This window comes from Dama dama, chromosome 21 (genome assembly GCF_033118175.1).
Source record: "Dama dama isolate Ldn47 chromosome 21, ASM3311817v1, whole genome shotgun sequence".
Classification (NCBI taxonomy): Eukaryota; Metazoa; Chordata; class Mammalia; order Artiodactyla; family Cervidae; genus Dama; species Dama dama.
The window spans coordinates 4375766-4388414 of record NC_083701.1 but is presented as its reverse complement, the minus strand read 5'-3'; the positions used below and the strand labels follow the sequence as shown (position 1 = coordinate 4388414).

The window sequence follows — 12649 nt, the reverse complement described above, 5'->3', positions numbered from 1 at the left end:
GTGGTCTATCTCCTAGTGGTAAACTTTATTCTTTGTTCTTCCTCATTTTTTGACAAAAAGCACATATTACTTTTTAAAATTTATTTATCTGGCTGCGTCAGGTCTTAGTTGTAGCACACGGACTCCAGTTGCGGAGAAGGGGCTTGGTTGGCATCTTGGTTTCCTGACCAGGGACTGAACCTATGTCCCCTGCAGTGCAAGACAGAATCTTAACCACTGGGCCACCAGGGAAGTCCCAAATGCATGTATTCCTTTTAAACCAGTTAAAAGTGAAAGCTAAAAAAATGTATAAGAAAGAGTAGGCATACGATACTTTAACCACTTTAGGGAAAATTCTCTGAACAACTCTCGATGTTATTCCTAGGCTTAGGCCAGGAGATGAAGCCACTACAAGGCCTAACCAAGAGCTAAGCCCCGAGGCTGGCATGTTCTTGTGCAAAAGGAGGAGGGAACGCTCATCCTAATAGGTGGTTCTCTTATAGGGGGGACCTCAGGGTTGTCCACTCAATACTCAGCTCAATTTCCAAGAGCTCCAAGGGACGTGGGAAAACAATGCCTCATGCTGGAGGCCCGAACATCATCTTAAATAACTACCAGTCTGCCTGCAGGCTCCCACTCACCCTGTCCTCAGCGGGGCCTCCCCGACCCTCCACGTGGGTCCCACAGGCCCTCCTGCACCCTGACCACAGGGCAGAGACCTGGCCTGACACACGGCCTAGGCACTCGGCAGGCTCTGAACATGAGTCATAAAACCCCAGAAGAAAGCGTCACCCGGCTAACAGCACCCTTCACACATCACTGGGAGGCCACAAAGCAGTCCCACGCAATGATAAGCACAGAGAAGACTGTCGGGACTGGAATCCACTCTGTGCCTGCAGGGCTCTCCTCTGGGAACACGAGGTCCAGCGTGGAGAGCCACACAAACCTCCTTCCCCCAACTGCAGAACTAGGGGAGGAGTTTCAGCAGACACCACCACAGAGCGAACATTTAACGCTGTACACAAACACAAACTGAACATCTGATTTCAAACGCGAGGGAAATTTCCCATTAGCACTGCGTCATTTATTCTCTTATAAACAAAGAGGCCTCGGTCCTCTTATCATCTTTAGCAGTGAAGTTACAGTGAGCTTGAGTGGGGGGCACACTATAGACTTTGTAACCTCACTAATCTCATATGAATTTCAACATGATTATTTCAAATATTACAGTCAACTCAGTTCTGTGTATGTTCAAATCCAAGATGTCTTTTGTTCATTGATTGACAAAGTTACTGAGGACCAAGCACTAAAAACAGGAGAATGCAAGAAGTGGTCTTCATTCACAAAAAGATTATAATCTTTGGCAAAACAAATCTTAAAAACAGACATATATCACAGGAAAAAAACTGAAACTGAAGTCGCTCAGTCATGTCTGACTCTTTGCGACCCTGTGGACTGTAGCCCGCCAGGCTCCTCTGTCCATGGGATTCTCCAGGCAAGATTACTGGAGTGAGTTGCCATTTGCTTCTCCAGGGGATCTTCCCGACCCAGGGGCCAAACCCAGGTCTCCCACATTGCAGGCAGACGCTTTAACCTCTGAGCCACCAGGGAAGCCCTGGAAGTCATATCATAGGAAGTATGACTCGAATACTAACTAAGAAACATATATCAATAGTAAACTCATGTTTAGCCCAAAGGGTCAAATGCCTGGTGATACGTACCATGTTTTCAACTCGGAGTTCAAATGGCATTGGGTTATACACCATCAGCTGAACTTCACACACATCTCCTTGAACCCACTGGAAATCTAGAAATACACACACACAAAGGAATCCATGTGTTAGCTGGTGTTTCTGCATGTTTCACGTGGCTTCAGATCACTCCTCTGGCTATTTTCCAATGAAGCGGTGGCATTATGGCCATCGTGAGAGACACAGTTTAAAGCCACGCGATGCCAGCCTTCTCCAAAGCCAAGCGTGTTGTCACTGCCACTTGCATGGCCTGTGACTGGTGCTTCTCTCGCTTGGGGCCGAACGCAGCTTCTCGAACCTGGAGTGAGCAGACAGCACTAGTTGCGGTGGGGAGCCACCACTCGTCGCAGAGACCTTCTCGGGCCCCGAGGCTGGCACTCAGGCAGGCGGCACTGCGGCCAACTCTAGGTGGCACAGAGCGTGGCTCCCCTTTCCCGCCTGAAGTCCGTGAGAGAAGACGGTGGTGCCTCCTCCCTGACCACTCCCAGGCCAGCTGCAGTTCAACACGTACAGGAGGCAGAATTCCGAGATGACCCCAAGACCCCCGAACTCTGGTGTATATGCTGTGTAATCCCCTTCCCCGAGAGTGAACACAAGGATCGGTTATGTTCTCTAACAAAGGGGGAAGAGGCTTTCAAGTGTGATGAGGGCCCCCAAGTCCTCAAAGCAGCGGGCTTTGAGTTAAGCCAAGGGAGATTATCCCAGGAGGGCCTGGTCTTCTCAGATGAGCCCTGGAAGGGAGCCTGCTCACCCTGAGTGAGAAGACTCAATGCGTGAGCAGGCGTGAGGAGGAGGCCAGGGTCTGAGGGCAGCCGCGATGAGCTGAACGTGGTCCGGGTAACACACGGCAGGCGGACGGGGACCTCGACCCCACAACCCCAAGGAACCAAGAAGCCGAGGGAGCTGAGAGCCTCCCGACGAGAACACAGCCCCAGCTGAGACCTGGATCTCAGCCTGCAAGACCCTGAGCAGAGGCCCACGCTAACACAGGCTGCACTCGTGATGGAAACAGTGAGAGAAACACATGTGTGTTCTCTGAGCACCAAGTCGGCGGTCCTCTGTTTACAGTACCCACCCCCACACCACTGCCCCCTCCTCCCTTTGAGACACTCCACTGGGCAACTCAGAAGCGACGTGAGAAGCAAGCGAGCTGCGGGACAGGAGGCACTGTCCAGCCCTTGGAAGGCTGTCTCTGCCTCTGCATGATGCCCCAGTGAGGGAGGTATTACAATCCCGTTGTTACAAGGGACCAATGTCCAAGCAGGTTAATAAATGTGCTGGGAACCACACAGCTAGGAAGTGGTGTGGCAGGGATTCAGGCCAGGTCTCTGAACTCAGAGAAGTGTCTAGAATGGACAGTGGTGGATAAAGGGCTTCTCCTAGAGTAGACACTAAGATTTACTGACGAGAATTCTTCAGCTTCATAGGCTTTCATAAAGACACCATTTTCAAAAAAAAAAAAAAAAGACACCATTTTCCCCAAACACTGCACCAGGCCCTCGCAAGCAGACTAAGACAGGCTGCACCAAACCTGTGGCATCCTGAAACTGCACGCAGTGAAGCAGCCCACCAGGCAAGCTGGCTTTTAAAGTGCTTGCGCAAGCAGGTGCCCATATGCGGTCTTAACAACATGGTGCAGTGGTCAGCAGGACACAGATCATCCTCACTCACCAACAAGGACACAGACAGGCTGAACCGTCCATCATTCGCGGCCCTGACAAATGAGGCCGCCGAGTCCACCTCCCGTCTGCCTGGCCCCAAAGCCTTGGCTGCTCTCACACTGCTGTCCCCCGCTGGCTCCAGAAACCCAGCTCTCCTCACCCGCCTCGGGCTGAGAACTCCTGCTTCAGGGACACGGGGCTCCCACCCCACACCTTCAGCAGCACCCCAAGCACATCACTGCCTCAGCGGTCAGCACCCAGCCCTTCCTCACGGCCGAGGAGAAAGTCATTTGTTTTAACAGGTCTCTTCCTGATAGTGAAGGAGCGGTTTGTCTTCTCTGTCATGGTCAAATAACCATCATTTAAAAATTCATTTTCCTGGCGTTCTGAAAGGAATCGTTTATACTCGCACAGTCGTAGTCGCTAAAGGTAAACCTATGATAAACCTTTATTACAGGAACAGTTGCTAATGTCTGACAAGAGATCATCTCCCTCCCCGGTCTGAGCATGCCAGAGGGCACGGTGGGGCCCTTCCTCCACAATCTGTCCCAGAAACCTCGGAAAGGACCAGCACTGGAGGCTATTAAACGCCCCTCTGTCTCAGGCCCCCCCCCCCCCAGCACTACACGGCCCCTGGGCAGGTCTTAGCTGTGGACTAACAGCATCTTTCGGTGGCTTCTGTCGACAAGCTCATCTCTTTCCGCCACGCTGGCTGGACCCATCTGGCAGGGGGTACTCCTTATTTCTCACTGCACCCCCAGCACCTTGGACAGCGCACACGACGCGGCTCAGAGCCCTAAGTGAACAGCGCCGGGGTACTGAGCGTCAGCATCTCCCTCGACACTGAGGAGCCCGTGCAGTGGGCTTCTAGCGCCCCCTCCCCGCAGACAACACAACTGCAGCCCAGGGAGGCCAGGCGACTGACCGAGGCCGTGGGACAGCTCCCGCCTGTCCATCCTCCCAGGCGGCTGCCGACCTCAGCACGAAGCCCGGCCACGCCAAGTCCTGGCACAAAACCCTTCACCTCTCTGTGCTCACACTCAGGATGTGCGCAGCCATCACCTCGCGTGGAGTTTAGACGGAAAGACTGGTAATAAATTACTCCACGTTAGCGCGGAAAATGGTCCCAGGAGCTGCCCCCAGGGTCTCTTCCCCTCTAATACTGTGTGTGCTCGCTGTGATAACTCCCCCAGATTACACACAGATTCATTTACAGAGATGGGGATTCTGGGTTAAAGACATGGGATTCTTCAAACCTGTAGGCAGGTACTCACTGCTGAGTCTATTGCCAGAAAGATATTAGAACCCATGGAATATAAGTTACACTTTCCTACCCATGGGTCTCCAACAAATAACATGCATTTTGGCCGAAGTTTCTGATACATCTTGGGGAAAAATCCTGCATCATCCAGGGAATTTATCCCCAGCTCAGAGGAACTGGTGCTTCTCACTGTCACGAGTAAAAAAGTCCCTGGGAATTCCCTGGCAGTCCAGTGGTTAGGACTCCACAGTTCCACTGTCAGGGGTGTGAGTTCAATCCCTGGTCGGGGAACTGAGATCCCATAAGCCATGCAGTGCGGCAAAAAAAAAAAAAAAAAGATAAAGGAAAATATCTCTGGGCTTTGAGTTATAAACCATGGACAAAGCCTGAGCTCTGCCACTTAGCTTCCTTCCTGACCTAGGGCAGCAATTTACATTCAGTCAGTCTTAATTTTCTCATCAGTAAATTGGAAACACAACACCTGCAGCATCACTGGATGAAGTGAAAACGCGCTGCAGCAAGTAAAGAGCACCCTTTTCACAAAAGGAGGCCTCCGCAGTTTCTAAAGATTAGAGAGGAAGGAAGACAAAAGGCCAGCTTCGAGGGTGGGGACCTGGCAGCCATATTGTGCCCGACTCAGGGGGACCCACATTCCGTTTAGTGCCTTCTCTGTGTCCAAAGTCTTCCTAATGTTCGAACAAGGGGGCCCCACCTTTTCCTTCTGCATGAGGCCCCACAGATCATGCTGCTGGTCCTGATAAGGAGTCTCACGTCTCCAGTCCCCCAGATCACCTCTAGAAGCATCGGTACACAAAATGGGTGAAAGTTTCCTAAAACATCCCTTAGGGAGAAAACTTACCATCAACCCTAATGAGACCCAACATCAATAACCTCAGATATACAGATGGCACCACCCTTATGGCAGAAAGCAAAGAGGAACTGAAGAGCCTCTTGATGAAAGTGAAAGAGGAGAGTGAAAGGTCTGGCTTAAAACTCAACATTCAGAAAACTAAGATCATGGCCTCCAATCCCATCACTTCATGGCAAACAGATGGGGAAACAGTGGAAACAGTGAGAGACTATTTTCTTGGGCTCCAAAATCACTGCAGATGGTGACTGCAGCCATGAAATTAAAAGATGCTTGCTCCTTGGAAGAAAAGCTATGAGCAACCTAGACAGCATATTAAAAAGCAGAGACATTACTTTGTCAACTAAGGTCCACCTAGTCAAAGCTATGGTTTTTCTAGTAGTTGTGTATCAATGTGAGAGATGGACTATAAAGAAAGTCAAGCACTGAAGAACTGATGCTTTTGAACTGTGGTGTTGGAGAAGACTCTTGAGAGTCCCTTGGACTGCAAGGAGATCCAACCAGTCCATCCTAAAGGAAATCAGACCTGAATATTCATTGGAAGGATTGATACTGAAGCTGAAACGCCAATACTTTGGCCACCTGATGTGTGGCCAACTGACTCATTTGAAAAGACCCTGATACTGGGAAAGACTGAAGGCAGGAGGAGAAGGGAACGACAGAGGCTAGATGGTTGGATAGCATCACTGACACGATGGACATGAGTTTGAGTAGGCTCTGGGAGTTGGTGATGGACAGGGAAGCCTGGCGTACTGCAGTCCATGGAGTCACAAAGAGTCGGACACAACTGAGCAACTGAACTGAACTGAACGAGACCCAAAAAGAGCAGCCAGAGACTCCTACAAGGTCCAGGAGACAAACCTTGTTAACTCTGCAATGACGGGCCCAGGTCCACCTGGGGGAAGGGGCCCGGAAAAGTGGCCTGCCCACCATCGAGAGACACCTGAGACTTCGATGCGAACAGGACCCAAGCCCCCCACCTCCAAGAGATCAAAGAAGGCATCCCCTGGCAGATGGGCACTGCTCGCTGGCATGTGCTGGAGACGCCCAGGACCGGCTCCGCCACTGCTCAACCACGAGGTCCACCCACCCCGGCTCCCAGCCTCTCTGGCATCTTCTCCAGAGCAGAGGAGCAGGCGGGAGGCCAGGGCTGTCTCTCAGAATCACAAACTAAAACTAGAACGCCAAAGACTCGCATTCACATCACAAGTGCCTGATGGGTGGGGCCCTGCTCCCCTAAGAACCAGGAGACTGCTGCAGTCGGTCATTCACCCAGAGTACAGCCCTGAGACTGGAACAAAAGGTCACGTTCAAAAAAAACAGCACGTGGTCGTGGGCTGGGGCCAGGCAGCAGGGGCGGAAAGGCGGGAGGAGGTGAGCGGAGAGGCAGACAGCACGCGGCGGGCAGGGTCAGCTCCGGGTGTGGGTGGTGGGTGAGTGCCCCCGGACAGCTGCATCCTGGGGAGAAGGGCCTCGAGAAGCCAGGACGCCTTCTCTTACACCGGGGGTGTAAAACTGAAAGGAGGAAAAAGGTAGACAGAGGAGAAGCCAGCACTGAGCTACAGAAGCTTTGCGGGTCTTCCACTGAAACTTCTGGGACAGAGTCAGCAATGCCAACCAGTGACCGCCTCTCAGCCCGCAGCTTTGCCACTGCGACGGGCACCACAGTCTCCAAGTGCACAGAGCCCGAGGCGGGGAGCGGGCGAGGAATGACGCCTGCGGCACGGCCACGCCTGGGGGAGGGCAGAGGGACGGGCTGACACAGGGGAGCTGTGGGCTCCATGGGGAGGAAGGAAGCGCGGGGGCCGTGCGCTGGGACGTGGCGGGGGGCTGAGCGCACAGAGGAGCCCGTGACGGATCCTCAGCGATGAGTGGTCCCGCCCCGCCACCCCCAAGACGCAACGTCACGGCGCCCTGCTGAGTCACCAGGCCTCTCAGAAGAGGCGACGAGCATCAGCGAGACACAAAATGAGCACTGCAGCCTTCAAATGGGACAGTGATGGGACGCCCTTACACCCAGACAGCTCTGAACAAAGACGACCTTTAATCTCCTTCGATGATTCAGAAGTCACTCCAGGCTTGGAAAGTCACCCTGGTCTCCAAGTACCTCTCCTCTGTAATTGACCTAAGTCTCAGATAACAGAGGTCTTCTGGTTTCTAGAACTTTCACAAAACCCCCTTTTATGAAATAGATACTAAAAAGGCAGATCTATAGGCAGTGGTCAGACAAAGTCAGCAAACGGAATACACCTGCGTGAGGGTATATCCCATAGGCTCACATGAACCACGTCAAGTCTCATGATCTCAAGTCCAGACAAGCCTCCAGGGGTCGTGTGGCCGAACACGGCCTGGAAGCCCGGCGGCCCGGCCTACCTATTTTCTTGCTGCGCTCCTCCGCGCGGCTGTGGGCGATGATTGGGGAGTAGATGAAGGGGCTCTTGGCCGACACGCTTTGGCCCAGCAAGCTCTTCATCTTCTGTGGCCGGAGGCTGGCGGGAAGGTTCAGCAGTTTCACACGCCTGTTGTTTCAAAGGGAACAAAAATACTTCAACTGCCTTGTTAGCTTGGCTTCAGCATAAATACGACCAAGTATCTGGTGTTATACAGACAATAAATCAAACAGCAGATAAACTGAGGGGAGGAAAAGCATTCAGCTTTGCAGGACAAGGCAGAGAAGACAGCACAACTCACCCCCCACCGCCCCCCAGACAGTCCCAGGGGAGAGGACATCCATGGGCAGACAGAGCCCTGCTCCTCGGCCTGCTCCCCCAGGACAGCGGCACCCGCCAGCCGTGGGCCTGCCTTCCCTGCGCTCAGGCTCCTGGGCCATAACACGAACCACTGTGAGGATTCGGGGAGGCATGGTGGGTACCATGCCCACCGCTCTGCAGAAACTGGTTCCCTCCTTCCTGATGGGCAGGCCCGCAGCAAACAGAGGTGCTGACCTGGACCATCTGAAGGACCACGGGTGAAGGGCAGCAGCCCTGTCGGCTCTGCACAGTCTGCATCTCACTAAACTGCTTCTCCAGCTGTGGATGTCAGCTAGTGACGCCAGCCAGCCTGGACTGAAGGCCCACAGTCTACGGAGCCGGGCCTCAGGCCTCTGCCCACTGCTGCCCACGCACCATCCCAACTAAACCTCATCCGCCTCCCAAGCTGTGATGCTATCACCATCACCTCCAAGTCGTCAACAAGGAGACCGACACAGGTGAGAGGAAGCATGCTGACCAAGCCCCACAGCTGGAAACGGGGCAGCAGGACACAGCACGGCCTTCAACCACGGCCTTCAACCACGGCCCCTGTGGCCACCCTTCGGAGGGGCAGCTGGGCAAGCAGGGCTCAGGATCCAGAGTGAGACTGAGACCGAAGGGATGGTGGGGGCAGAGGGTGGGGTGGAAGGCTGGGGGGCACTGAGCCCCTCCCCACCCACAGCCCCTCTGCAGGGGGTAAGGCTGGAGGGTCGGGAGGGGAAGCCAGCCGGGTCCCTTGGAGACAAGGCACTCGCAGTGGTGCACCGCCTCCTCCTCAAGGCAGGCCTGGAGGCTGGACGCAGAGCAGACGGACAAGCCCAGATCGCTGAGTGACCTCGGGGAGGTCAGCCACCCTGGAAAGCTACCTGCCCGATCTGCATCAGACTCCAAGTGAGGGAAGCATCAGCCTGGGCCGTGCTGAGGGCTGATCTGTCTGAGATTCTAGGGGCCATGTTTCTGCCACGGCACAGGCTAATCTGTGCTGACTGTGTGTGTGTGTGTGTGTGTGTGTGTGACGGCACAGGCTAATCTGTGCTGACTGTGTGTGTGTGTGTGTGTGTGTGTGTGACGGCACAGGCTAATCTGTGCTGACTGTGTGTGTGTGTGTGTGTGTGACGGCACAGGCTAATCTGTGCTGACCGTGTGTGTGTGTGTGTGTGTGTGTGTGTGTGTGTGTGTGTGTGTGTGTGTGTGTGTGTGTGTGTGTGTGTGTGACGGCACAGGCTAATCTGTGCTGACCGTGTGTGTGTGTGTGTGTGTGTGTGTGTGTGTGTGTGTGTGTGTGTGTGTGTGTGTGTGTGTGTGTGTGTGACGGCACAGGCTAATCTGTGCTGACTCTGTGTGTGTGTGTGTGTGTGTCTATAAACTAGAGACCGCCTCAGAGAATCTACGACATCACGCCTTTCTCAGCTCTCCTGGCCTCCATGGGGACCCCATCCTCACGAGCACCCCCACTGCACCCAGCCATCACTGGTGGCTCCTAAGCCTGGCCCTGGGGAGGTCCAGGTCACACGTGTGATCCTCACCTGTTCCCACCACACCCCGAGGCAGAGGCGGTGCTCACTCGCCACAGCTCTTCAAGAAAGGACTCTGTCCTGCACTTCCTCTGCCTTTGCAAGCCCCTCGGCATGTTTTTCTTGTACAGAATCAGAATCACTCAGTTTTCTGCTTGCTCGGCTGTGAGCTTTCCAAGGACAGGGCACCCAGGGCCTCATTTGTCTCAAGTCCAGCGCTGGTGCAACACACCAATGCGGACCTCTCGGTGAATGTTGAATGAAGAAACTCCCAAAAGCTGGATTTCCAACTCAGCTTCCAAATCTTTCAAAGCCGTATCCTCAAGGCTAAGCAGTTTATCACCAACAGCGGCAAATCCCAGCCCTTTGTGCACAAAGGCCGCGGCCGCACTGTGCGGGGGGCAGGCGGCAAGTCCTCACGCTGGCCGAGATGCCACGACCGATGAGCGTCTCACGCCCACCGCCTCCAGCCGCGGGGGAGATGCCCCTGCAACAGCCGCAGACCTGAGCGCAGTGAAGGACCCACCAGCGGGGCACCAGCAAGGAGCGCTTCACCCCTGGACCTCAAGCCTCTCACTCGTAAAGATGACCGGTGCCGGCCGACGCTGTCCAGGAGGTCCCGTGGACGTGCCCCACCCCCGGCTCCATGTTTCCTGAAGGAGGGGCAGCCTAGGGTAGGGTCCCAACCTTGTCCTCCCCTCACTCCTCCTAAGGGAGGCAGCAGATCTGGCAGGAGAACCAGCACGTGCGGCACTCAGGCCCTTCTCCTGGGGCCTGCCTGCTGAGCAAGAGCACGGATTCTGTCTGGCTCTCTGCACAACAGAATGGGGCCGGCCCCAGGGCTCTGCCAGAGGCCGGGGACAACTGGGCAGCCCTGGGACACTGGGCGCCAGCCCCACCGTCCACCTGGGACAGATGTTTCTTTCTGCTGATCCCAAAGGCGAGCAGAGAAATGGCAGTGGTCTGAAGCAGAGACCTTCAAACCTTCACTCTGAAAACTGAGCTGACATGCATGGCAGCTCACTCCAGGATTCCTGCCTGGGACATCCCACAGAAAGAGGAGCCTGCGGGCTACAGTCCACGGGGTTTCTAAAGAGCTGGGCATGAATGAACGACCTAACAACAAAACGAAGCACCTATGACAGCACCTGACACATGGCAGGTGCACAAAAGCCCTTCCCTTCCCTCCCTAAAACAGCACTCGCTCACAGGCACAGAGAGCCAAGTCCCTGCGCAAAGATCGCAACACCGCGGGCAGAGGCAAAGAAACCAAGTGCTGGGCCCAGTGATGCTGCAAGCGGCCTGAACTCTGGACCAGCAGCAGCGACTCAAGCCTCTGCGCTCACTCAGCAGTAAAACGACACCATTTCCTCGCGACACAAATAGCTTTCTACTCTGCCACTGTCTCCACCTAAAAACGAGATGTCACCTGTCATCCTAGGACTCGTCTACTCAGGCACAGACACCTCAGATCACATAAAAGGCTTTTAAGAACTGCAGAGGGATTCTGAGGGCATGGTCAGACAGAAAAGAAACCCAACAAGCCAGCCATGGCATTCATTCATAACTCAAAGTCCAGCATCAAATGTCTGCCCATAAAATGTGCCCAGAAAAAGTCACTCAAGGTACCTGACCTAAAGGAAGCATAACTCATTCAGCATAAATTGCTGTGAAACTAATAACGTTGTATTTGGTCTATGGAGCTGCCAACAGTAAAGCAGAATTCCAGGGATGACGTTTCCAGAACAAGAATTATTTTTAGGGATTCCGTTTGGCAATTTAAAAGCTGGTATCTCAGGATACTGTGGCTAATAAGGATGATGCAAGCAGAGGTGGGACACTCATTAGGAAAGTGACAGAAAATATGTTGGTAAGAAAGCATGGGACAAATCCGCCTACCTTTTCTCTCAGTTGTCAATTCCTCAACCTTATTTACATGGGAGACATACCTGAGAACCTCCTGGCGCTCTCTGCACAGATGGGCAACAGTCAAAGCTGCCCAAGTGGGCCGGTGGGGCCCATGGGGCTGGGGCAGAGCTCCCCGTGGGGAGGGAGGGCAACATGGTAGCCATGGTAACCAGCAGGGGACCGGACCAAATGAGCAACCAGACTGAGGTGAATGGGAGACAGGTTTCCCCCGTCTGAGAAGGACTTACAGATACTAGAAGGGCCCCTAAGGCACTGGGTGGAATTGGAGGTATAGGTATCAGTATGGACGCAGTTTCCAGTACATAGAAACAGATGCAGAAACAACCACCGGCGTGAACATGCAGTGAATAATGTGTGTCTATAAATAGATGTTGCCTAGCTCTGTCCACCGCAGCAACCCGACAGTGAGGCGTGCACACAGCACCCAGATCTTAACTTCAACTCCATCAAAAGGAAGCAGGGCTCTTGCAGCAAACAGCCAGTGCAGGACTGGGAGCAGGGACTCGGATCTGAGTCCATGTCCCAGCCGAAGTGCCGGAGAGCACGGGCGTCTGTGGAGGCTCCCAGGAGAAGGAAGCTTTATCTTCCTTCCACGGGCATCACCTTCTCTTCTCCCAGACACTGCAGGATGGGGAGCTGCAGCTGCCAGCCTGATGCCACCCAGAGCCTGAGACTAAAGCCTGGCTGCTGAGGGCAGAGCTGAGAGGGGAGAGAGGCAGGTGCTGGTGAGACTGTCTGACGCCTGGCTCCAGCCCTGCCTGAATCCTTCTGGATTCTGTAGGTATATGTGCCATAAACCCCCTTGTGCCTAAGACAATCTGGGTCAGATGTTCTGAGGATTGCTTACAAAGAATTCTGATGGCTGGATCTGTTCATTCACTCAGCACGCACGGGCACCTAAGGGTTGCAAAAACAAAGGTCTCTCCAGGGAGCTCT

The 12649-nt window shown here is 54.0% G+C and overlaps 1 protein-coding gene across 4 annotated transcripts in view; it reads right to left on the bottom strand.

Moving 5' to 3' along the window:
* Window positions 1-12649, bottom strand: part of TRAPPC9 (trafficking protein particle complex subunit 9) — a 386986-nt gene that overhangs the window by 297129 nt on the left and 77208 nt on the right. For all 4 annotated transcript variants that reach the window (XM_061123133.1, XM_061123135.1, XM_061123134.1 and 1 more), the window contains 2 exons: window positions 7894-8039; window positions 1701-1786 (listed from right to left, as the gene is read on the bottom strand). In XM_061123133.1, coding sequence (XP_060979116.1) covers window positions 1701-1786; window positions 7894-8039 — 232 coding nt within the window. The remainder of the gene's footprint in view (window positions 1-1700; window positions 1787-7893; window positions 8040-12649) is intronic.